Below are 26,045 nucleotides of genomic sequence, written 5' to 3'. Positions count from 1 at the left end.
ATGAAATTAAAAAAGAAAAACTCTTTGCATTTTCGTTTGTTTTTTCCAATGCCTCGGAGCAAGGAACAAACACACAGGCTATGTTTAGTCACTTTATTAAAAAAAATTAATAAAGACTTTATTTTATGACACAATAAAGTCAAAGTATAAGTCCTCAAAGTTTTTCCTCAAACGTACGCCACCGGTTGGCTATAGTCAAGGAATCACCAAAGTCTGCTCTGTAGATGGCCGGACCGCCCCCACCCCCTTCGCTTGGCATGATGGTACGGCGCCGCACTCGGTCCCACAGGAACTGATCACCGTTCAGCGTCATTTGTTTGCGTTGGTTTGTACCGCAGTCCTGCGCAATCGCACCCGGCGCTCGCAAAGCCAGGAAAAAAATAGTCATACAAAGACATAAAGTGATGCCTGAAAACAGATGTGAACAGTGTGCGACTGACGCGCAATCAGAGAACCTACTCGTTCCGGAACCCGCTGCGTGACGCATTCTGCGGAATTGTGTCCGGTAAAACTCCTCAATCAGGCAACACACACAAAGGCTTCACGGGACAGCGTTTTGTCAAAGGCATAGTCTGAACATAATGCTGTTAGTTGCAACCAATCTGTCATCCTCATGCAGCGTTTACTTTATTTCTTCAACATGAAATGATTTGTTTATGAAGCGACAATACGTTCTAGACGTACAGTTAATAACAGTAACTACAGGAGACGCAAGCCTATTAATGAAATGAATATTATTCTCATATGTCTTATTTTGAGATATGTTCGTGTATTTAATACATGTTTCTGCAACAACGTATAGCGGAGAATAAGATGAATCCAATACGTTAAACTGTTAATGAATTGTAATGTTGTTACAGATTTATGCCTTTAAAAAATCTCTCATTAGAAATTAAAACATGACCCACAGAAGTAACTGAATAACAATTACTGTGGAATAGTAAAACTCTAGTAGCTGTCTTTAGACACGAGTAAAAAAATTTTATATTGACACATTTAACCTCAGCATACTGACTGATTTATTTATTGTTGTGTCTATCTGTCCACCTGTCTGTCCGGACATTGTCTGGATTCTGCGCTCATGTCAACCACAGCATTGCAGAATTCGACACCCTGCAGTACATAACTCAGAAGAGAATTTTCCTGAAACTGTGGAAATTACAAGATGTTTATACAATGCTTACAAATACTAAATATTCCACTTACTTCCTTTAAGTGTCCCTATAGCCCTCGTTTTACTTTATACTAATCGTTTATAGTTTTTTAAATCAGTTGTAGATTTGTCAACTGGTAAAACTTTATAAACCATAATGAGCATGGTTAAATCTCAAAGTAGTCCTACCCCCCCCCCCCCCCCATCACAAATACTACATAAAAAATTGATGGATTCTGTCAAAGACTTCTCCCTTATTTCACCTTTTTACGAAGCACAAAATAAATGATGCTGGAGATTAAGGTTAGACTGAAGGCGATCCAGGCAAGAATGAAGCAGTATCCATACTGGCCCGGGTCATTCTTGTGGAAGATGTCCGTGTAGATGGAGGCAGCGATCATTATGCACAAGCCTGGGAGAAGGTGCAAAGGTACGTGAGATATATGAATGTATCGGAGCCAACTTTATTATTAAATCTATGATAATCACATGCACACTCACACTACCTGGCCAAAAGTATGTGGACACCCTACCATCACACCTATTTGGGCTTGTTGAACGTCCCATTCTTAAATCATGGGTTCTAATATGGAGCTGGTCCCCCCTTGCAGCTATAACAGCTGCCACTCTTCTGTGAAGGCTTTCCACAAGATTTTGGAGTGTTTCTGTGGGAATTTTTGCCCATTCATCCAGAAGAGCATTTGTGGGGTCAGGCACTGATGTTGGATGTGAAGACCTTGCTCACAATCTCCATTCTAGTTGATCTCAAAGGTGTTTGATGGGGTTGAGGTCAGTGCTCTGTGCGGACCAATCAAGTTCTTCCACACCAGCCTTGCCAAACCTTGGATTTATGGGTCTCGCTTTGTGCACAGGGGCAGTCATGCTGAAATAGTATAGTGCCTTCCGCAGACTGTTCCACAAAGTGGAAGCACACGATTGTCTAAAATGTCTTTGCCTCCTGGCAAATTAAGATTACCCTTCACTGGAACTAAGGGGCTTAGATCAAACTATGGTGAAACAGCTCCAAACATTAATGCCCCCTCCACCAAACTTTACAAGTGGCACTGTGCACTCAGACAGGCAGTGTCCTCCTGGCATCTGCCAGAAAATGTTTCTAGTGATCCACAGTCCAATGGTGATGTGCCTTTTTCACCTGGTGAGCTGATGCTCAGTGTTGGACATAGCAATCTGGCCATGGAAACACGGTCTATATCATGCTGCTGGTGCTTCCTGAGGCAGTCTGGACATAGCAATCTGGCCATGGGAATGCGGTCTATATCATGCTGCTGCTGCTTCCTGAGGCAGTCTGGACATAGCAATCTGGCCATGGGAATGTGGTCTATATCATGCTGCTGCTGCTTCCTGAGGCAGTCTGGACACAGCAATCTGGCCATGGGAATGTGGTCTATATCATGCTGCTGCTGCTTCCTGAGGCAGTCTGGACACAGCAATCTGGCCATGGGAATGTGGTCTATATCATGCTGCTGCTGCTTCCTGAGGCAGTTTGAAACTTTGCAGCTAGTATATCAGCTGAGGAAAAGTGATTTTCGCTTCAGCACTCCGTGATCCCGATGTCAGCTTGCATAGCCTAATTCTTCATGGCTGAGCTGAGCTGTGGATGCTCCTAGAACAGTGAGTCCCAGTCCGGTCCTCGGGGACCGACACTCAGTCCATGTTTTTGCTCCCTCTGAGCTCCTTGTCAGACAGTCCCTGGTAGGGAGCTGGGAGAGAACAATAATGTGGACTGTCTATGGGTCCCCAATGACCAGACTGGGAAACACTGTCCTAGACGCTTCCACTTTACAATAACAGTTGACCAGGGCAGGTCTTACAGGGCAGAAATTTGATTAACTGAATTGTTGCAACGGTAGCAGCCTATGGTGGTGCCACATTGAAAGTCACTATTTTTTATTATTGCCGATTGCATGGTTCTGTGCTTGATTTTATGCACATATACAGCAATGGGTGTGGTTGAAGCAGTTGTACTTAATAATTGGAAGGGGTGTCCACATAATTTTGGATAGTTATTGTGTCACGGGCAAATGAAACTTCATGAACCAATTGCTTTATTTTCTGACCCCACTAGATGGTGCTGTCTGTTTATAAAAGGGCTTAAAGCTATAAAGCAGGGGTGGCCAGTCTTATCCGCAAAGGGCCGCTGTGTATGCAGGTTTCTGGGATAACCTTTAGGTCAGCTGTTCAAACCCAGGTGTGAGGACTCTTCAGCCAATCAGTCCTCTAATTAGTGACCTAATTAGGGAGTTGCAGCAAAAACCTGCATACACACCGGCCCTTTGCAGATAAGATTGGCCACCCCTGCCCTACAGCAATCAATGTGCACCATCTAGTGGGGTAAAAAAATACAGCAAATGGTTCATGAAGCTTTATTTGCCCGTCACTATCTTTTAGACTGGATTTAACTTTATCTTAACATAAAGAGGTACGTAATGAAAGATGTATGAATGATACCTTAATTTCTACGTTTCTATAAGATAAAGAAGTGATATCTTATTGAAGTAGCTCCTATGATGTGCTAATGGGTTGTAGCCTTCTGGGATGATTTTGTGTAAATTAAATGTATGTGTGATTCAGTTTTTTTCCAACTGCTGCAGAACTCACAGGCGAGGAACTGGAAGACGCCAGAGAAGATGAACCTTTGTCCCTTTTGCAGGGTGAAGAGCTGAGCAATAAACACGAATAGACCGAGGATGGCAAATATGCAGGCCAGCACTGAAGTAGCCTGCACTGCCTGGAGGTACTCTGCAGGGGGCGAGAGAGAGAAGCATGAAATAGGTCAAATGGTCCAAATCAACACAGTCATACACAACGTGGGCCAGCAGTTTACCGGCAGAATAAACCTTTTAAGCTCATTTTATATAGAGAGGTAAATGAGTTGTTAAGCATTAAGAAGAGGAATAATGATATGTCACAACACTTATTCCTTTGTTATGTCTATCTGTACAGCATATGGATACCAGTTTTTAACAGCTGACATCACACCATTCAGATCAACAGATCCAACTGTACTTTAGCAAAGTCTTGAACAGCTGCCTGACCTCACTGGCTGAGAGAATGCCTGAAGCGGCTTTACCTTGTGAGTTCGTAACAACGCTAGTGAGGTTCCAGTTTCCATTTTGGTTCACCCATGTCCCCCACAGGTCTGTGGTCATCTGCTGTGTCACCCACCATGACTGTAAGACACAGAAGGGTTAAAGTATTCTTAGCAGTCTGATTTTATACAGGATTGTATTAGAGTTTCTAAGCATATGGGTAAACAGTTGCTTCACAAAGATCCATCCATCCATTTTCTGTAACCACTTATCCTATCCACTCACAAAACCACACCCACGGACAATTTGGTAACTAAAATTAACTGGTTGCAGGTGGAAACTGGAGTGCCTGAAGGAAACCCTATGACAGGGCTATTCAACTCACAGTCCTCAAGGGCCGAGCCCTGCTGATTTTCCAGCCTTCCTTCACCTGTGAGCCAGGTGTGAAGCCTCTGACCAATCAGAACCAGTAATTATTGAACTAACTACCTGGGAGAACTGAAAACAAGGCCTGAATTTGGAATCGAGGGCCTGAATTGAATAGCCCTGCCCTATGACAACACGGGGAGGACATGCAAACTCCACATACATGGTGGAGACTCGAACCCAGGTTCCAGAGGTATGAGGCAACAGTGCCAGCCACAGCACCACCATGCCACCCTACCTCACGGAGGGTTTATCTCCCCAATTTTGTAATTTATATTTTGGTAAGACATCTGTGTCAATAAATACACAACACGTCAACATGAATTCCAAAATGATATTTTGTGTATTTTTGCATTTCAGATATAACGTTAATGAAACTGTCTTTCCAAGGTTTGAGAAAGGGTTTGATAATGGGGGGCTACAACGTAATCATTTAAATGCAAAAGTCTATTTTTTGGGAATGAAACCAAATTAAATACTGGGGGGTATTTATCTACCCACCCCCTGGTTCCTATGCTTGTTACTTTCCTATATTACACTGTTGAATTGTTAATAGGTGTGTATTTTTATTTTTATTTGGGGGGGGGGGGGGGGGGTACTCACGTTGTCGATGGTTGCCACAAGAAGCAAGACAATAGTGGCAATATGAAGGAGGAAGATTCCTGCCAGGAGAATCAACATGGTGACTGTAAAAAGAAGATGAGTTGCTTTCCGTGAGACAGCACAGAATGCATCATGTGCTAGTTATGACGTGCTGAAGAGTAGCAGGTAAGGACACAGATTGCTACATCGAAGACCTAATATCCAAGGCTGTCGTAAAAACATATATAACCTGAACTGCACCTGTAAAATATCCTTATAAAAGGAAAATCTTTTGAAAAGTGAGACTAATATGACTTATGAACTGCAGTAAGACAAACCGATGTTGAATAGTGGTTTAAGTAGGGAACACCAAGCCGTAACATAATAGCATCCAGAGTGAATGACATGGACTTAAGTTGTAAAGCCCACACAGTGAGACACGGCACACCGGCAGAGAGTCCCTCACTGTGTCCGGGTGAACAAGTTACTACAAGGCATGTCTTTGGGGAAATGAGAACTGTATAGTCACGAAGGCAACCATTCTTCACTCTCAAATGAGTTGAGACTTGCCCCCAATGTTTCAAAAAAGTTTTTAAAAATTGCCACACCTTAAAATAACTTCAGCAAATACCTGATTCGCAGTTAGCACTTACCCTGGGAACACACCCTAACTTAATCGCATACATACAAACATGGCAGCATTTATACGAACGACTACCAACTACTCATTGTTGTTGTTTCCTTGAATCAAGTCCATGCTATTGAACTTCCTGCCAAATATACACATCTTAAATGTGAGTTTATGCCATTTCTGCAGCTTATTATATGTACTCTGTAGTAGTGTAACGTTGTGAGTCTTCAGATCGTAAGATAGCTTGATTACTCTGGATTAATTAGGTTGGTAATTAAATAGTAAAAACTGCAAGAGGTTCCAAACTGGATAGCTGCTACTTACTGATGAAATAACAAAACCTGTAATGTCAATTTTTGTTGTTTTTCAGATGAGACCTAAAGTCAGGCTTCCTCACATGTCAGAGGATTGGGAACCAAAACTCATTCGGTCCTCATGCAATTCAATAAAGTCCACACAATTTTTTTTTATCAAAAACTTAATCCGTGGCCTTGAGAGAGTTTTGGAAATTCAATCTTGAATTAGGTTTTTCATATGCATATATAATTTTTAAAACTAATGACGACAGAATGACGGATTTTCCATTTGGAAGGACAGATTTTAATTAGTGGAATGAGTGAGATAAATGAAAAATACTTAGGCTAAATTAAAATATAATCGACAAAGCCAGGTTAATGAGTTCCTCTTTTACGTACACAGCAACATTACGTAATGAAGTAAGAGATGCTTTTTCAATTCCATGCCCCATTGCCTGCATTTATTGTTTAGTGCTGAACGGGCTGAACGTGCATGAGGTGTTTTCGAGGTTCGATGGCTACGATCTGGTGGATCTGGACGCTAATCGGTGTCACAACCGTACGTGACCGTCTTCATTTCAGGAGTCACAGTACAGTCTCGCTTATTAGGACACGCCTCTCGCTCATCCAGTCGGACGGCGCTGCCCCAGTACACACCCATGTCTGTTACGCGTCAACACAGAATGTATCGGAATACATCGTGAGATTTGCTTTTAATTAACTGTTTCCTATAACGCCAATTTCATCTTAATCTAAAACAGAAAACTAAGCAAATGAAAACTATCTTAAAAGTTTATGTATACGTAAAGTATAAAATGCAAAGCCGCGTTATACAATCTGTAAACTTCTATCATTTGAAAAATATAAAGATGCATAGAAATTCCGCGTTTTCTACTTGTATATTTTTTGAACGTTCCACTTCATATTTGTGGAGTTTAAACCGTAAAGTTTATAAATAGTGTTCCCGCTTAGACGCATCAAATGCATTGCTGCAGTTAAATAGAATACTTAAGTTAGTCATCAGTTAATATAGTGCAAACAATAAAACAGATATATTGAAGTTCTTTAATATTGGGTAAATATATTCTCACCTTTTGATTAAGGGGAGTCGTCCGCTGAAGTTTTACCGCTTCGAAGTGCAGTGGTAGTTTCTGCGTACCTGAAAAGCCTTGGCCGGCAGAGAAAGCGCGATATCCGGGATGAGTGCAAGTGTAAGTGAATCCGTAAACTTCTTCTGTATCTATCTGTGCTAAAAGAAGCAGTGTATATTCTTAAATTCACTATGAAAATTTAGCAGTGATGTTAGATGGATTCCGATCTTGATGAGCAGCCAGAGGAGTGTCCTTCTCTACGCCCTACGCATTTGCAACTTTCACCAACTCGCAAGAGCCTTGTCCTACTACCCAGCGCGTGCTCCTCCTCCAAATATATCTGTCGTCCCTCTCTCACTAACCTCACCACAACCCAAATCACGCCACCCATGTATCCTTGTCTATTTCCTCTAAACAGCCACATGTCCCTTTACCTTTACGCAAGAGTACCAGCGCTATCACAAATCTTATACTGTATAAACACTAGGCTATACAGTGCTTTGCGAAACAGGCCGATAAATGCAGGCATTTCAATCAAATTCACAAGGTAATCAATTCGAATTTTACCCTGGAGATTTTTCTAAACATACTTCAAATTAATTTCTGATACTAAGTGTAAATGTATTCCTGTTACCTGTCTGGCTAACCTTAACCCTGTTTCATCAGTTTAGAGTTTGCTTTTGGGGTCTCTATTTTTTTAAAGTCTTTGTATTTTCCCGTCTGTTTAAAGAGGGAGTAATGTTTCAGATGCCTCGCTGTGATTAGTCATCAAGTAATATTACGGTACCATGGTGTTCCCTGGGCAGTATGGCCCAAACACTCAGACTGCTATGTTTTTCCTGTCCTCCACCCTCCACGAGTATAGTCAGGCTGAAGGAATGTAGTTGACCTGGGAATGAGAGGGAAGCATGGTAGGATGATAGGATGAGTGCAAGTTACAGCCTGACTCCAAGGGGGGGGGGGGTTTGGGGGGTGTGTAGTGTAACGTCCACATGTGTGGGAAGACAGACAACATTTGTCATAATGATAGTGGAATATGTAATGAGTGACGTGGTTACTATGCCAACCAAAGGATACAACCAAGTTGTATGTTAATGACGGTGTCATAGGATACCAAGGCAGCCACCGGAAAGGAATAGTCATGGTCAGGACATCAACCAGAAGCTGAAAACAAGAAGAGACTGGATTCCTTTGGAGCAGTGTTTCTCCATCCGGTCCTCGGGGTCCCATAGACAGTCCACGTTTTTTTGCTCCCTCCCAGCTCCCTATCGGGACTGTCTGGCAGGGAGATCGGAGGGAGCAAAAACACCAACTGTGGGTCCCCAAGGACCAGATTGGGAAACACCGTTTTAAAGCAGTGTTTCTCAAACCAGTCCTTGGGAAGCCCCGGACGGTCCACATGTTTGTTCTCTCTCAATTCTCTGGGAGTTGGGAAGGAGCAAAAACGTGGACTTTCTGTGGGTCCCTAGGACTGCTTTGAGAAACACTGCTTTAGAGGGGACTTCTCTTGGAGTTGTAGCTCATGGCAAAAAAGTAAACATTAGGTGCCGTAAAATATGGACGGTGACTCCATTTTAAATTCAAATTCTTCTTTGAGTGGTGGCCCATAATTGCAGACTGTGCAGACAGTTGGAGAAATAATGTGGATAGGGAGATTACTGAAGCTTATTTGCAGAATTATGGGGTACCCAAATTGTCACTTGAGGTCTGTGGAAAGGGTAGTATTGTATATCAAATGATCCGTGCGTCTTCCAACTAGTTATCCAGTATGGGTCACGGGGGAACAGAACTCTGGAATCACAGGGCACAAGGCAAGCACCAGGCTATGGAATGGCAGTCTCACATGATTTATTTTACATTTAATTATTATACTGGAGACAATGGTTTTGTGTAAGACCACTCTAGTTACTGTGGGTCAACTGGTAGATAGATTCTTGATGGAAGCAGACTTATGACAGAAAGAGTGGTTGGTGAGATCCCAAGCGATTATGTCACAGGGCCCTAAAATGAGGTTGTCATCCCGGATTGCTTCATAAGCAGATTAGTGGTTATTGTTATGTCTACATCAGTTGTATGTATTGAGAAAATAATCAGTGTGATGCAGTCATCATCTCAACACTTCCTGGGGTGAGGTGGAAGAATTCCATAAAATCTCATTCATCTCTAAGGGTGTGAGCTAAGGGTATGATTCTGGGCAGAATTACTAATAAGCCAATGAGCACCTCATCACAGAATAGTGTCACAACACCTAACTGATGCGCAACAAAAAAGGCTTTCACATACACATACACATACACGCACACATACACACAAACACAGTACGGAAGGGTGCAATAATGTCGTTAAACCTGATTTGAGGCAGACCCAACCCACAAAATAAATTCTAAGTACTTAAAACTTCTTACCATCCCTTTACTCTCACGAGGCTGCAAGCTAATGAAAAATTAGTTTGTGGGATGAGCATTTTATGAAAAGGCTTCAAATTGTTAAGTTGCAATGCCTCCTCACCAATATTTTGGTTCGCTAAGGAGTTTTTTTTTTTGCTGTTGATCTTACTTCCCTTAGGAGGTTTTATGTCCGGGGTTCTGCATATGCTCAGAAGAACCGCAAAAGGGTGACGCAAAGCCTGTCTGAGGATCCGAAGGCTTTACCAAGTAGTTCCCTCCATGAGTCACTGCACTTCTCACACCCAGTAGTGAGCTGTTCCCACATGTCTCTGTCAAACAGTTTGTCCCCGCATGCCACTTCGGTTGGCATGACAGCAACCACGGAATGTTTCACAGACACCAAATGACTCCGCCCCCAACCCATGTTCACCTGTTAGACCAAGCTTCCCCAAAAACTACAGACCTCCGCCCTCCTGCTTCCTCTGGCTGGGGTGTGGCTTAGGGAAGGAATGGTTTGGTTAAAGCTTGCTGCATCTCCACTGATGGAGAATTTCCAGTACCTCCTGTATATTTACCTTTCTGTTTGCTTTTCAACCTCAGAAACAGAAATACATCCCCTTTAGCAAAAAACAAATGCATTCAGTGCAGAACAAATAGGAATACTATACATTTTTGTCCCTTGCTTTCAGGGTTTGAGGCAGAACATCAAGTCCACTGGAGAACACATTTAATTTTGCACTACATCCAGTGCTTGAAGTCGGGAAAAGCAAGTGCCAGTATTCTCCTTGTTATTCAGTACCAGCAGATATTGAGGGGTGCCAGTACACAAGAGATACACACTGGTGAGTACTGGTCCACCTCAAGCACTGCTGACATCACTGTCCACACACCCCTTCCACAGACACAGTGTTTGCCTTCTGAACTTATGGCATCTGCAAACTCTCATGGATGTCCCAGAACTGTTGCTAAATCTGTGCTTAATTCACAAAATGTCTCTCTGAGCAGAAGCTTCAAAAGTGGTTGAGGCATAAAATGCTTCTATGCTGAAATGACAGGGGATGTCATGTTAGGGGATCATGTGAAATATTTTAGAGGGATTGTAGTAATTGTAGCCATATAATTATTATTTTAAATACAAAGAAACGTTTTATGATTTGTAAGGTATATTTCAAGCAAGTATTTATAATTATTGATATTGTGTAATTAGAGAGAAATCCTGAAACATTTTGTAAATGTATAACTCCAGAATTTAAAAATGCTGAAAAGTGTTTTTTTTTTTTTTATTAACGATGACACATTTTGTTTTTAAACTGATTGCGAAAATCTCTCAGGCTTCCCCCACTCCCTGCCTACTTTGTTTTTCTAAATTAAACCCAGAAGCATGAACATATATATAAAACAAAAAAAGACTACAACATAAAAACAACTCACTGTAACTAGGCAACCTAAAATATGAGTCACAACCGCGCCCTTTTGTCCGCCACCCCCTCACCGCCCAGCCCCACCCAGTTTACTCTGAATCTTTTTAAACTTCTCGTTTCCTCTGAAATCCAGCCCATTCGCACTCATCCGGTGCGTGTCATATTTGCTTTGTATCCCCGTCGACTATGCAAAGAAAAGTACTATTTCTAAGTATTATGTTTGAAAAATTAACGTGTACATTACAAAAATGTGCATCAGGCATGCTACGTGTATAATGTTAGTAGTCCCACAGCAAGCGTTTGCATTTATCGAAGTATGCCAATCTGACCGACTTCAGATTTGGTAACAGAAATATTTAAATACGATGGTCTTTGGCGACTTGATCAAAGCAGCATATCAGGCGTACATTTCAATAATCAGTCACGTTTAATGGTTGCGTCGAGTCTTGGGCTTAAACTACAGCTGGCAGCTCTGCGCTCGACGCCGCCATTTTCTGTTATTGGCGCGCGCAGTGCGAGGCGGCGTTTCTGCGAATCACAGAAACTGAAGAAAACGGCAACCAAGACCTTGCACGTGCCAGCCCCAGCTTCGGTGGACTGACGTCAGCGTCGCGCGTACCATAACGAATAACGGAGGTAAGAGTCCAAATACTTCTGCTGAAGAGTTGAACATTTTAATCCATATAACCAATTTTTAAACTTTTAAAGGTAAGTCCTCGCAATTATGTCTAAATATAGTTCAGATAAATATAATTATTTGGTGCCACTTTACAGTAAGGCTACCTTTATAAAATGTTTATGAATGGTTTATAAGCAGGTTGTTAATTAGGTTGTAACACTATGTAAATCATTAATAGACAGTTATAAACAAGTTATACCACAGTTTTCTTTTTAATTAATGCGTTACTACCATTTATAAGTGGCAAAAGGGAGCCTTATTGTAAAGCAGTACCAATTATTTAAATGCAATTCTGATTTTGTCTTTGACTCTTTTAATGGATAAATGTAACGCGGTGACGTTTCTAGGCCTCTATACTATCAGTTGTTCAATGGATTAGTCGAAAAACCTTTGTAGGTCAGTAGCCTTTGTTTGTGGGTGTGCAGAGTTGTAAAATGTCAAAAGAAAAGCAGTCGTTTGAGCTATGAGCAGAGTGAACTGACCTTAATGTGTTTTATTAATTTGTGTGCAGAAAATGGTCTCATTTTGCGCCTCCATGTCAGTATTGTCTGGACTCGGTAGTCATTGCACCTGATTTTAGTTTACCGTACTTTCTCTTGACCAGTCGCTCTCTTACAATTCATGAATGCTTACAATGCGGAAATGTTCCACTAGAGGGCGCTAATGATATTTATCATTCGCCAACTATAGTTTACTTCAAACGCAGTTCTGTTGTATTTCACTATGAGGTGTCGTAATGCAATACATTTTGCCGACCGAGGTTGGGGTGCCCCGCCAGAAGTGGCAGAAGTACAGAAATTCTTTATTAAGTAAATGAAATAGACACTTGAAAAAGTACCATTCAGTATAATTAACTAAAAATTGAAGTATAAAAGTACGCACTGGTACATGTACTTAAAGTGTAAAAGCAGCTCCATAACTGTGCATTTCTGATGCATATTTAAAGCTGCTTTCTTTCTTATACATTACTGTGAACGCCAACTCTACAAATATAATAAAACAGGAGCTCCAATGTTACAAACTCCTCTTCTCCTCAGGACATGGTATCAGCTGGGTTAAATAAATATGCTTCTAGACCAGTGGCCTGTACTACGAAGCGGGGTTACTGGCTTATCGGGGTAACTTGCCAGATTTAAGGTAGTATGGGCAAAATGTAAGTGAACAAATATGAAGTCCATTTAAACTGTGGTACCTTAAATCCAACAAGTTACCCCGATAAGCCAGTAACCCCACTTTGTAGTACAGGCCACAGGGGTGGCCAATCTTATCCGCAAAGGGCCGGTGTGTATGCAGGTTTTTGGGATAACCTGTAGGTCAGCTGTTTAAACCCAGGTGTGAGGACTCTTCAGCTAATCAGTCCTCTAATTAGTAATCTAATTAGGGAGTTGCAGCGAAAACCCGCAAACACAGCGGCCCTTTGCGGATAAGATTGGACACCCCTGTTCTAGCTGCTTGGTGCTCTCCTGTACTTTGGTTTGCTTAATGATGGAGAAGAGGTCATCCTCCTCAGGGGAAACTGTCACCTGGACAAACTATTGGTTGATCCTTCTAATGGCTTCAGATGTAATCAAGACATAACCCTGCTGAAAAAACCAGCATAGACCAACAGAGCAGGTTACTACCATGATCAGGATAATGCATACTGGATATACCAGTATATGCTGTGTTTTGGTGCTGGTGGGCTAGCTTCATGTGCAGGTAAACCAGCACAGCTATACTGGTCCACAAGCTACACCAGGGGGGTATTCCAGAAAGCAGGTTATGTGACATACCCGGGTAAGTTTAAGGGTAAGTTAGTGGATAACCTCAACTTTCGGTTCCAAAAACGGAGGTTACCTTTCTGGGTATGTACGTAACCATAGCAGCTTACTCTCTGAAGATAACCTGCTACTGAGCAGGTTATGTTCCAGGGTAAGTTTGTTGCAGAAGGTTACTGAGCATGGCGTGCCCTTTTGATGACGATCCTGTGAACGTGGAGGCATAAATTATACAAGGTTTTTTTCGCCGGGAGAAAGTTATAAGACCGCGTATTGATGTCTTGTCATTTCCTAATGATTATTTGAAAAAGCGTTATCAGTTTTCAAAAGAATCGTTCATTTACTTAACATCTCTTGAAACCGCATATTGCAAATGTCACAAACCCAAACCGCGGGTCTGCGCTTAGCACAGAAAACATTCTGTGCATAGCACTTCGGTTTTTTGCGTCAGGGCATTTTTTGTACAATATGGGCGACGCAGAGCATATAGGAAAGGCAACTGTGTGTAGAGCCGTTCGCACAGTATGTCTGGTACTTAACGCTTCTTACACACGTTTATACAGTTCCCTGTCCATAAAGCTCTGCGTGTTATTAAAGAGGAATTCCACAGAGTGGTAGGTTTGTCCTTTGTGGTAAAATCTATGATGCATATTTAATATATAGTCATACTATATCTATAGCCTACATGTATTCATCCTGCACACACACACACTTGATACTTCCCTATATGACTTTCTATTTCAGGGTTTCCAAATGTAATTTGGAATACATGTAATACATAATAGATAGCGGAGGAAATCTATTCATAGTATCAATGTGCAGGTAACTTGATTTTGTATCCTTAATTTTTTGCCTTGTTAAAATCATCAAACTCATTACTTTTTTCCACTAACTATAGGTAATCATTACAGGACAGTACAATGCTGGTTACCACTGGTTGCCCTCAGATGGGGTGAGGAGAGGTGGTGGTGGGCTCCCGCCAGTTAGACGGGCTTCAGCCTTTTTTCTATTAGCTACATGACAGAAAGAATATACTAAATCGTGTTTAATAAATAGTTAAGTGATCGTGTAATCAATTACCTTTTTGCAGAATGTTTTTGTGTTTCATTTTGACTTTGCTCAAAGTTCTTCTGGCTCCAGAAGGATTACACCTTATTAAATAAGAAACCATATATTCCTAGTCGATACACATTGTTATTTTAACCTAAAGAAATGAATGGCAGGAAAAGTAAATGCTTTCATAGTGATTTAACAGTAAAAAGGATGCGGAAGGGTTATGTGTTTAATTATTTTGCATTATAATAAAAGGGGAGGCGATGTCAAATTTGCAATTTAATACACACGCATTTACTCTGTCCGTTATTTTTTGCCAAGCCAACTCTTTCTTTAGCCGATGCAGCCGTATTGCTTTTTTTCATTATTATTGGCTTGAATTCCTCATATGCGTGCATTAAAACTTCCAACTCCGCTTCTGTGAAGTATGCCGCTCTCTTTTTTTCACTTTGATTTTCCATTCTGACTCGTGAAATCGGCGATCAATTGAAAACGTCTTTATGTATGCACGGTGCACGCGCATTAACTCTGGGTAAGCAATAGGAGGTTGATTGAACTTACTCTTCTCAGGTGTTTTGGAACCGACATACTCATGGTATGCGGGTTTGGGGTATATCAACCCAGAGGTTAAGATTTACCAAATGGTAAGTTAACCAAGCTTTCTGGAATACCCCCCAGCACGAACCCGGAACTAACAACAACAATCTACAACACTCCACAACAGCACTCTACAACAACAATCACCTAAACTCTGGACACTCGCACATATACCTGGACTGTAGAGACTGCCTGATCCTCTCGGCATCATTGTGCTATTATTATTATTATTATTATTATTATTATTATTATTATCACTACTACTACTTGTTTTTGTATCATTATTATTGCAGCTACATGCCGAGTGTCCTTACTGAACCATGTAACCTCATGGCCTGTGTGTACACATTCTAGCACTTGTCACTTTATACAGTAGAATTCCAGGTCTTAGACTATGGCTGCCATTTGGTTGTTTGTATACAGTATATTGTTTATAGATTCATGTCCTTTCATACAACATGCTCATGGTGTGTCTATTGTCTGATCCTGTCTATAACTGGTGTTGTAACATTGAAATTTCCTTTCATGGGAGTAATAAAGTTCATCTTATCTTAACCAGCATAGGACAGCATGGGAATCACACTGGTCTGTAACGTTTTTTAAGCAGGAGCAATGGCTACCAAAATGATACAGAGTACATACACAAGTACAGTGTATTACCTGATATTTTCAATAAAAAAGCACTATCAGTAACAAACGATGCTATCACAGCGAATGCGAGGCTGAGACTGAAGCGTTACCCTTTGTTTCCGCTGAGAGACGTGCTGCTTGACTCATTTCCCCGTGCGTACAAGTTATCTTAGGTTGGCGTTCATGGTTTGACTTCTGAGATTCAGATCAAGTTCTAGGTCATTTTTTTTTCGAACTGGTTGGTTCGACTTTTAAGAAATTAGAGTTCTAATGAGTTTGCGTACTGAGGTACCACTGTATAGATAATTGCCAAATAGTACAGTAACAAAGTTGTTTTGTTTTCCATCTCTGTCGCCTACAATGAATTTTGCATTTACCCATCGGGCCCCAGCCCAAAAGAGTATTTGATGCAGAGTACATTTAAAGCACCATACTTTACTGATGGATCGGAGTAGCTGGCTTCTGTGCTTCCAAGAGAACAGAAAAAAATATTTCATATAAAGCCCATTCTACTATCAGTTCTGAAAATGGCTCTTCAGCATTTTAAGCTGTATATAGCTGTTAATTTAAGCATCCAGTCATTTTCGGCATATTTGTCCCCATTTCTGTTAAAGTTACCGCCAAGGTCTTGTTTGATGCCAGCTGCCAGTGTTCTCCTCCCAGCAGTACTGACTCCAGTACAGTTTTAAATGTCTTGTGCTCCACCGGGCTGCTGAAATATACTGGGTTTTTCTTCTGGCTTCTCTAAAATCAAATAAGCAGAAGGCACAGCTTGGGGAAACACCACCATTTTAATTATTAAAGAAACAATTGGCAACATCTCAGGTTAATGGTAGCACGCTAGCATACGCGACAAAGCTAAGCAGAGCCCCGCGGGTTTCGAGCTCTCCACATCGATCCGGTCCGGCCACAGAACAGCTGGTTGACAGTGACCGCCATGCACAAACAGAGGTTAAGAACCACGGAGACCTTAACTGGACCCTGCGGAGCTCATCAGGTTCCCGCGAGCAACACTGCGGCCTATGAGATAATAGCTGGAAAGTTAGGCGGCTGTGTAAAAACACATCGGTTACTAGCTTATAAGTTCCTTGCTCCCTTGTTTCACTGGCATGTTCCTGCGCTACAGAAAACGTTAAATGACATCAGCTCAATGTTTTGATGATGTCATTCTGCAGCAAGTACAAGCAATTTTAAGCAGGCAAGTCTGGCACAGTTTGTAACAGAATAATATTGACGTTTCGTCTCTTTTTTTTTTTTGACTGCAAACTACATAAAAAAAGACAAGAAGGGCCACGAAACAGACAGGGGACAAGTCCTGGTGTTGGCTGCGGCTTGGTGAAGGCTGGCAGGAATGATGTTGCAGCCCTTTGGCGTCTTGTTCGTAGTAGATATTCAGCTAGTAGACGGGGAACCTTGCCTGGCTATGCTTAATGCCATTCATGAGGATGCTGCAGCACACCACAGCAAACACCTGGGAAATGGTGGGTATGCAAACAAGGAAAGGGGACCAAACTCTGAATGCCCGCATACTCTGTGCCCGATAGAGAAAGACAGCAAGATATTCCTATTAAACGTTCAGAAAATTTTGGAAAATGGCCTAATGAATCAAGAGATTACCGTCATACTCAGAATAAAACAGGTTATGTGGCGAAAGTGCCAACATCAGCTGAAGGAAAGACACTAAAGCCTAGCGATGGCCAAACGAAGCCTCATGAACCATTTGCTGTATTTTCTGATCCCACTAGATGGCGCTCTTGGTTTGCTTTGGGCATGCTTTGTGCCTTTTTTTTTTTAACAGAGTGCAACATCGAGTGGGGTCAGAAAATACAGCAAATGGTTCCTGAGGCTTCATTTGACCAGCACTAGTAAAACCGAAGACAGTAAAAAGAAACGGGATTAGTTGGGTGTTGGTTGTAGTTAATAATTAGGCTGAGCATGAGGTATCTCTTGCTGGAAGGTGGTGGAGGACATAAGGATGTAAGGGGGACCAGATGAAGATGAGATCCCTTTGCGAATGACGCAGCTGCAAACCAGCGCAAATAGCTGATGTGGAGGGTTAACAGGGAAGGAACCCCGAAATTAGTGACCGATACAATGAGACAGAAGGGGAGGGGTGGGTTGAGTTGAGTTGAGTTGAGTTGGGGTGGGGGGTGGGGGGTGGGGGGGGGGGGCAGAAGAATACCCATGTTAATTCTTCCATACATCCATTTTATATATGCATTTATGCTGTTCAAATAAATTCTTGCTCTTTTGTATTTCTTTGAATATAATGGCCTTATTAAACTTTCCATTTCCCTAGCTATGTTTGGATCTCACTGGATTCCAACAAAAAACTAATGCAAAATTTGTTTTAAATGTACAAAAATATTTAATACACATCATTGTACCTACCATCAAGGCCAACATTCCAAAGAATCCTCCCATAAAAGCAGGACTTCTGTAATCTTTGCTGGCAATGACTTTAGGACATGCCTGACAGTAAAAAACAATGGAGGTGTGAATTTTCCCATAATGCTCTGGGACACACAATGGAGGTCTTCCTTTTTTTAACACTGCTACTCACAATGAAAGTTCTATCAAGGAAAATTTATGCTTTAAATCCTGAAGTCCACAAATCCATGGCGTGTTACTGTATAAATGTCAATTTGCACATCCCACATAGCTACCTCATCCCCATATCGCACGACTTTATTTACTCTTATGCATCTTTATTTTATAATGTGCTGTCTTGTCATTTACTCTACTCCTGTTTGTTTTATCCCCCATGCTCCCATCCACCCCACAGCAGGGCACAAAAAACCCACTATATTTTCCAAACATGACAATAAGATGTGGAACTTTTGTTACTTTTTTGCAGTGTAACGATTGCACAAAATATGATGGATGGGACTTTTGGCATTTACTACAGCTGGACAACACTGATCAGAGAAATGGACTCACCGGTACAGTGAAGGATTCGAGAAATCCCTTCTTGGGGCACGTTTCTCTGACTATGGGTTCAACAGCCTTTCCAAAAATTCCACAACAATCAAACTAGGAAAGAAGAGCCAGAATAGAAAAGAGAAGGTTAATATGTTAAAAACAATAGATCCGTCACTCTACAATATAGGAGCATATACATTGTTTCTCTTGTACTATACGGAGTGTGCTCGGTTTCCTTAGTAACATTAAAATAACAGTGTGCCTGCATACTTGAACACACACATATTGTCTGTCTTGTCTGTGTTTGTGTGTGTCTACATATACACAAATACAGTCAGACAAGTTTGGTAGTGCGTGAAGAGCTCGGGGGGTTTACCATGTTGTGGAAGAACTCCAGCATAATGGCCATGCTGGGGTCTCCGCCCTTGTCGACATACTGAAGGTATGTGGTTGTGTATGCATCTGAGAGCAGCTTTCCAACCTGCCGGACCGTGTGACAGAGGATCAGGTCACTGTGACGGCACCTATAGAACTTCCACCTCCCTCTCTCATTCTGACTGTCCTTATATTCACATCAGTCTACCCGCTTTCTGTCCTGCCCCAGACAGCATTGTAACAGAATACACTTAGCATATTAGTTTTCAAACAACGTTTTATATATATAACAGCCCTTAGGACGCCGTTTGGAAAGTACCCCTCACCCGCTACCAAATTTGTGCTTGTCCGCAGTTTTCTAATGGCCCCAAACAGAAAACCCTGTTGCACTTTTCACCCATCACACTGGTTAAATTATTTAGTACTTATTCAATTTGGCCGCTGCATACTTTGTCCCTCCGCCCCCCTTTCTTTCCCACTCACCTCCTCGCTCTTCACGATAGCCAGTGTCCCAGCCGCAATCGCGAAGGTCAGCAGGAAGCTCAACAGCATGACGAACTGGAGTTGATGGCGGATAAGACGTTCACTACCTTACACATTCTACTTGTTTGTGGTCACGTTTTACATTTACTCAGCAAGGGTGGCTAACAATGTAATGCGTTCAGTGCATCAGCTATGAATGCAGACACAACAGCATCCAGCATCGCCACTTGAACAAACAGACCACAAGTGAACTGTATACAAAATGAAATTGATGACTGGGAACAGGTCTGTAGCCAGGGTTTGAAAAAATAGTGAGGTCCGGTGCCTGGGGGTGGGAGGGGCTGAGGGGGGTGGGTCTCGTCAATCACACATTACATACATGAGGCCTGTTTTGTTTGCAAGAAACAGATTTTTATTGATATTGAAAGTCTGGTTAGGTTACCAAGCTATGTGGAGCTATCATTTGAATGTGACTTACTGAATGAATTTAGGTCTGTATTATAAGAACATTACAGAGCAATAAAATATTACAGATATGAAGCATGTAAGTTAGTAAGGTTATTTGTAACAATATATAAACATAAAAATGGAAGAGGAATGCTTGATATTAGCACATCATTAAAAGCTAATATCTTTGTTTTGATATCGAAGTTTGGCTAGAAATGTGCCTGTGGACACTTAGTGATACCATCCCCTTCATAAGATGTTTGTTTATTTATTTTTTAAATTAACGACGTTATGCGTAACATTAGTTAGCCTAATCTAGCCCATTAGGTGTAATATGAAAGAAACCCAACCTTTAACATGGTCAGAGTTGCCTAGCCTACACTTGTTTAACATGTCTGATGCAGTTATCTATACTCCAGGTGCTATACCGCATCGCTGTTTCAGGGTGATTTTTTTTTTACAGATATCGATCATTGTTTTGTCTTACCGAATTATGTGCAGCCTGCGCACCCTCCCTCGCAAAAATTTTTTGTTATTCAGGTGAATGTTATTTATAGCTCTTAAAAATTTACCGAGGTCCGGACCTCTGATTTCATAGCTGGCTACAGCCCTGACTGGGAAGAAGCTTAGAAGAAAGCTGAAGAAGTTAGCAAGATGACCGATAGACTGATCCAATATGTTCCTCATAACTTCAGACGAAAACCCAGGAAGAGACCAAATACTAAGGACATGTGGAATGTAGCATCATAATATGGTGTGTATTTGGGGAGGGGGTATATTTTTAATTAAGACCTACGTTTCCAAAGAGACGTCTATGTGCTGTTTGCTGTGGCGGTTAAAAATCGTTACTGTTTTTTTCCTCTTACCACAGTCAGGGCACCTTTACTCTCATTACAGGCTCCATAGTTCCCGAATGCAGAGATCACCATCATCAATGCGCCAAGAACGATCAACAGGGTCACCACTGAAGGAGAAAGCAGAAAAAACTCACATTGGTACACGAAAAAAACATACTACTTCAAAAACATGAGTAAAAAAAAAATATATCTTAAATAAATGTGAACTATGTTAAATACCTAAATTAATGTTATGTAACATTTATGTAAATTGTCTAGCTTTAAATTTGGAGGCTTTGAATGTGAGTGTTTGGACACAAAAATGCACAAACGTAAGACTTGGTAGCAGAAGAGTTTCGGATGTTCAAAGCAACTTCCTGCACCTGCTCTTCTCTGTCTTGCTTATGATATTTATAAATAATATACTGTATAAAACAAAGTACTGGTCAAAGAAAATTCTGTTTAAACGATATTCATGTTGGTGGCTAATCAGTACCTCAATCAAATTTAATTTAAAGTAAATGAGTTGCTTGAGGAGAGATTTGGGAACCGAAGCGGTGTGCATCTAGCCGTCCACCAAGATATCAGTAACTTTTTGGAGAATAGTATATATAAAGAACACTGTACCAATGACAAAGGATGTCGTGTTCAGATCAACATTGAAGATTCCTCTTGTCTGAGCGCTGAATCTCACCCACATTCCAAGTGCCATTATTGCAAAGCCAATAAGCTGCAGATGAACAAGGTGTTTGTTAGGCTCGAAGAGCTGTCATATTTTCCGCTCTGCATTAATTTTATCTCAGTTCCCTGACAGTACAGCAATCTGACGACTTTAAAGGTCATACAGCGTGGAGGCAGCTTGAGTCTCCTGTGACCCCGACCACTGAACCACCGTTCAGAAAACGGTGCCGTTGCCGTTATGATGTGACACAGTGCGATGCCTGAAGTATGGATTTACACAATTTCTTAAACCAGGGAACCCAAAATTAAAATGGAAACAATCCAGGGACTCCTCCGCATGAAGACAGTTTGTTTACGCTCTTCTGGAAATCCTACATGATGATGTAGGGCAGGGGAATTCAACTCAACCTCCATGTGGTCCGGTATCTTAACATCGAGCCAAGGTCGGTACTAATTACGCTTAACGTTTCATAGTCTGTCATGCTTCTTATCAAACTTTTAGATTTAAGTCAAACATTTTTTACAAACATTATTTTAATTTCAAAGTAAAACGAATTTTGAAAGTGCATGTATTCCCTAAAACTGAGGCACAGTACAGAATATATAAAATTACTTTTTCTGAACAATAATATTAACAAGCTATTAATACTAATCGAAATTAAGGTCACCTCGCCTAAGGCGAATTAGATGAAGGGCGAGTTAAAAATACTGATCACTGTTACGGATCTTGGCAGGTTCGGTGTTAGACCAGGGCATAGTGCAGGCAGGAACAACCGTAGACAAACAAGGTTTATTAACTGAACTAGAAAACACAAACAAAAACAAAGGACCACAAGGGGTCAAAAATGAATGGGGATAAACAAAGACTAATTACAGAAACGGAGCATGTAAGCATACAGACTTCAGAAACATCCAACAAAACTTAATGAACCACTAGTGAACTAAACAGAGGCAGGGACTTAAATACAAAATGGTAACAAGACTAACAAGGGATAGGTGAGATTAATGAAGAAGGTTGGGAAACCGGTCATACGTGAAACTAATTAACTCAAAAGAACTGAACAGGGAAACTAAGAACTAACCAAGGAAACAGGAAACACAAAATCTAACGCTGGGGAAATAACAGACAGGTGGAAACAAACAGAGACACAAGGAACAAAACCAAAATCAAATACAAATCAGAAGACACGGGAACTAGAAAAACTCATACAATGAAACACTAGGGAACAAAATATAGAAACAGAGGAGGTGGGATTCGAATACGTGACAAAAGGCATTTTGCTCAACACGTTGAGCCATGCGGCTGACGGAAAGCAGGAGAAGCACAAAGACTGACAGGAGAGACAGGATGGCCAGCGATGTCTGCTGGCCAAACGGAGAACGGACACAAAAGACTGAGACAACCGGAGCTGACCCTGACAGATCACTAGTCCGCTAGCTAATAAAAAAATGCACGTGGGCTCTCTCTCTATATACATCCACCGTTGCTTGTAGGGAAGAAAATAGCTATAGATTGCCTCATTGCATTTCAGTTCTTCTAGATTCATAAAACAACTTATTTAGAGTAAAATATGAGAAACTTCATTTAAAGCCAGATGTACATGCTTAGAAATACATGCTTAGAAACTCGCCCAGAACAGGACAGTTCTTTGTAACCATACATGCTCGCTGTTGCGCGAATGGCAGGTAAGCTGATCATATGATTATCAGATTAATAAAATCGGCCACTGAGGTTGAATTAGTAACATTGGTATCAGTATTACGACTATGCATACTTTACGACAGAACTGTGCAAATAAAACACTAATGGCGGAAATGAAATTACAATACTTACGCCCAACACGATATTGACGAGAATGAGAATACATTTACACAACTGGGAACATCCATCGAGTGCCATTTTCGCTAATTCTGCTTGCTCCTTGTGCCTGCGTGGTTCACAAAACCTTTTACCACCGTTTGGGCAATGGTATTCAGCCTTATCAACAGACTACAGAATTCACTGAAATAAAAACAGAAATGTATTTAATAGACAGAAAGAAATAAGGAATGGTACCACGGGTAAAAATGGTCAATCTCCTTACCTGCTTCTGTTTTTTAGACAGAGAGATCGGCCGAACCTCAAGCGCGAGACTCTATTGGCTGGAATCGTGACCACAATCTGAGAAGAAAACGAAACCAACTATACTTGTTTTTCGCAAAAACGCAACCGAATCTTATGCTTGGTGGCGCAATTAAAATAAATTTGAAATAAACATTTGCATTTTAATTGCAAATGAAAATACATAGAAGGTTCTGATCATCTATGAATCATGCAACACCCCATTGATTATCGAAATATTGCAACATTTGAGGGGGAAACAAGTATTTAGTAGTAACTCAGTTACTACTGAAGTACAAATCATGAACAAATGTAACCGTTTGAGGCAAAAGATGCGTCACGATTCATTAATAATGAACAAACGTGAAATCGGTATTTCACTTGTGTATTCCTTTAGTAGTTCCTTAGTAGTTCCTTCGATCCGTAATTCACAAAGGTTTACAGAATTCAATTTTTATTTATTATTAACGGATATAGTAACAAATATAGTATAGTATAGATAAAAGATGTCACGATTCATTAATGATGAACGAACATGAATACACTATGTAAGACTTAGTTTCGATATCCAGCAAGGGGATTCATCTGTCTGCCTTCCGAAGATTTACTCTGGACAAGATCACATGGAAAAAAAATAGGGAGAGCATGCAAATTCCACACGGAGCCAGAGCAGGATTTCACTCCCCCCAAAGGCATGAATGACTCAATTTAATGTGTGATTATGTCAAAGGAGAGCAAGATGGGATTTGTTAAAATAAGCATTTCAATGCACCAGCATTTCGGCAAATGCCATTTTTCTTTGTTATTTTACTCCTGCAGTCTAAAAACGTGCCAGGGAGCAAACTGGCGCGTGCAGATGGCCCCTATAGCGCGTGCTGATACGCCGTCCACAGTGTGAACTGCGCTTCCTGGAATGTCCCAGGCTCTACGTCACCCTGAACTGAGTGTAAGGGGAGTTCTACTTGATTAATATGCTCTATGTGCTTCACGGTAAAGCAAGGATCATGCCGTAAAATACATATCATGGGGCATCAAACAGAAATATAGAAAACACTACAGTTACTAGTGTTTGATTTCATTGCTTTTCGTTTTTTATTATTATACTCATTTTAATGAGTTTGTTGTGACTTTAATCTTGTTCATATTTATCTTTTTCTATTACTTTTCTTTGTATTACATATTTCCTTTTGAGCAGAATCCAGGAAGCAAGTGGGAAAAGCATTTCTCCACATACATGTAAAGTGCATGCTTGTGTATGGAACAAAGAAAACGTGAAGCTGAATACACTTTGAGCAAAATCCGTGATTTTAGCCGAGGTTTTGATATGGCTAAGCTAACACATTCTAACAGACTTATTAGAATAGTTTTACACCACCATCCATCCATCCATTTCCCGAAACTGCTTATCCTGGTCAGGGTCGAGGGGCTCGGCTTTCACTGAACACTACTGTTCACGTCCGCTGTTCGTCGCAACCACACCACGAAGTCAGCGGAGCCGCTGCGGCGCGCCGTAGCCCTGAAACACGCGGGTTTGCTCGTTCCGCATTGTTTCCTTTTCTCACCCTGTTGTCTTATTTATTGGTCTTTCGGCGTTGCTTGCGGCACATCCCCTATCTTACTGTTAGATCGTCGACTTCCAAAAGGAGTAAAACACGTCCTTCCTTTGACTAACCCTCCACACTTCTCCTCGCTCATGTTTTTTTTTGCCCCCCCCCCTCACCTGTTAGCAATATTAGCTCTATCCATACGTTTGGATATATGATCTGGGATCATATATCCATACGATCTGGATATATGAGTGGAAATTAAGATCAAACAACATATATTTGATACATTCAAAATGGGATGACACTTTATAACCTACCAGCTATTAATTACTTGCAGCGTGGCGTTATTTGAAATATTATTTTATGCGATATAAGCGACCAACAACGTGTCTTAACAGAATATGTAAAATTCAAGGGAAAACGTACGCCTGTGTGTTCACCCATGTCGGTGTGCGTTAAGGCGAAAGAGGAGGGGGGAAGAGGACGGAGTACATCTGGGGGGTGGAAGGAGGAGGGGATTAGGCGCACGGTAGGGACGGAGTCGTTTTCCTAGCAGCCAGCGCACACGCCGCAAGAATACCCGGAGCGGATTGGGAAAGGACAAGAAAGACCGAATGGGTTTTTTTTTATGTCGGGATAGCTTTTTGTACGAAAGAAAAAGGAATCGTATCAAGTAGCAGGACTGGAGTGGCGATTCGAGTTAGCGGAATGTGCAATTAAGAATAACCGATCTGGACTTATTTAAGACTGTCCTGTGGATTTAAAAATGTGTTTCAAAGGATGCTTCCAATAACACGAAAAATGATGGCAATTTATGCATAATCACACGCTGGTTTTATAGCGATGGTCTTTTTTTTCTCGTGCCCGATAGTAGGCTAAGTAATTAGCTGTGAGTGTATA

The 26,045-nt window shown here is 41.2% G+C and overlaps 2 protein-coding genes and 1 long non-coding RNA gene across 5 annotated transcripts; 1 reads left to right on the top strand and 2 right to left on the bottom strand.

The window, feature by feature from the left end:
- Positions 1-79: 79 nt before the first annotated feature.
- LOC111853253 (epithelial membrane protein 2-like) lies at positions 80-7,563 on the bottom strand. Its single transcript, XM_023829967.2, has 5 exons — positions 7,230-7,563; positions 5,233-5,315; positions 4,245-4,344; positions 3,773-3,913; positions 80-1,565 (listed from the first exon to the last, which is right to left on the bottom strand). Exons 2-5 carry the CDS (start codon positions 5,308-5,310, stop codon positions 1,408-1,410), a joined length of 477 nt encoding a protein of 158 aa, XP_023685735.1. The 5' UTR covers positions 5,311-5,315; positions 7,230-7,563; the 3' UTR covers positions 80-1,407.
- Positions 7,564-10,845: 3,282 nt separating this feature from the next.
- LOC111853257 (uncharacterized) lies at positions 10,846-21,061 on the top strand. Its single transcript, XR_011984837.1, has 3 exons — positions 10,846-11,745; positions 20,579-20,734; positions 20,878-21,061. It is a non-coding gene; the product is annotated as an uncharacterized lncRNA (long non-coding RNA).
- Positions 16,526-24,223, bottom strand: LOC111853252 (CD9 antigen-like). Of its 3 annotated transcripts, XM_023829964.2 has the most exons (10): positions 24,134-24,223; positions 23,582-23,658; positions 23,332-23,499; positions 21,444-21,546; positions 20,847-20,944; positions 19,534-19,608; positions 19,052-19,156; positions 18,694-18,786; positions 18,145-18,225; positions 16,526-17,796 (listed from the first exon to the last, which is right to left on the bottom strand). In XM_023829964.2, exons 3-10 carry the CDS (start codon positions 23,395-23,397, stop codon positions 17,671-17,673), a joined length of 747 nt encoding a protein of 248 aa, XP_023685732.2. In that variant the 5' UTR covers positions 23,398-23,499; positions 23,582-23,658; positions 24,134-24,223; the 3' UTR covers positions 16,526-17,670. The 3 variants fall into 3 exon arrangements, with proteins under 3 accessions (XP_023685732.2, XP_023685733.2, XP_023685731.2); XM_023829965.2 differs by having other exon boundaries at positions 16,526-17,224; positions 23,582-24,216; XM_023829963.2 differs by having other exon boundaries at positions 23,582-24,215.
- Positions 24,224-26,045: the final 1,822 nt, after the last annotated feature.

This window comes from Paramormyrops kingsleyae, chromosome 22, assembly GCF_048594095.1.
Source record: "Paramormyrops kingsleyae isolate MSU_618 chromosome 22, PKINGS_0.4, whole genome shotgun sequence".
Classification (NCBI taxonomy): Eukaryota; Metazoa; Chordata; class Actinopteri; order Osteoglossiformes; family Mormyridae; genus Paramormyrops; species Paramormyrops kingsleyae.
The sequence above is the reverse complement of the archived record's forward strand: the minus strand, read 5'-3'. Positions and strand labels throughout refer to the sequence as shown.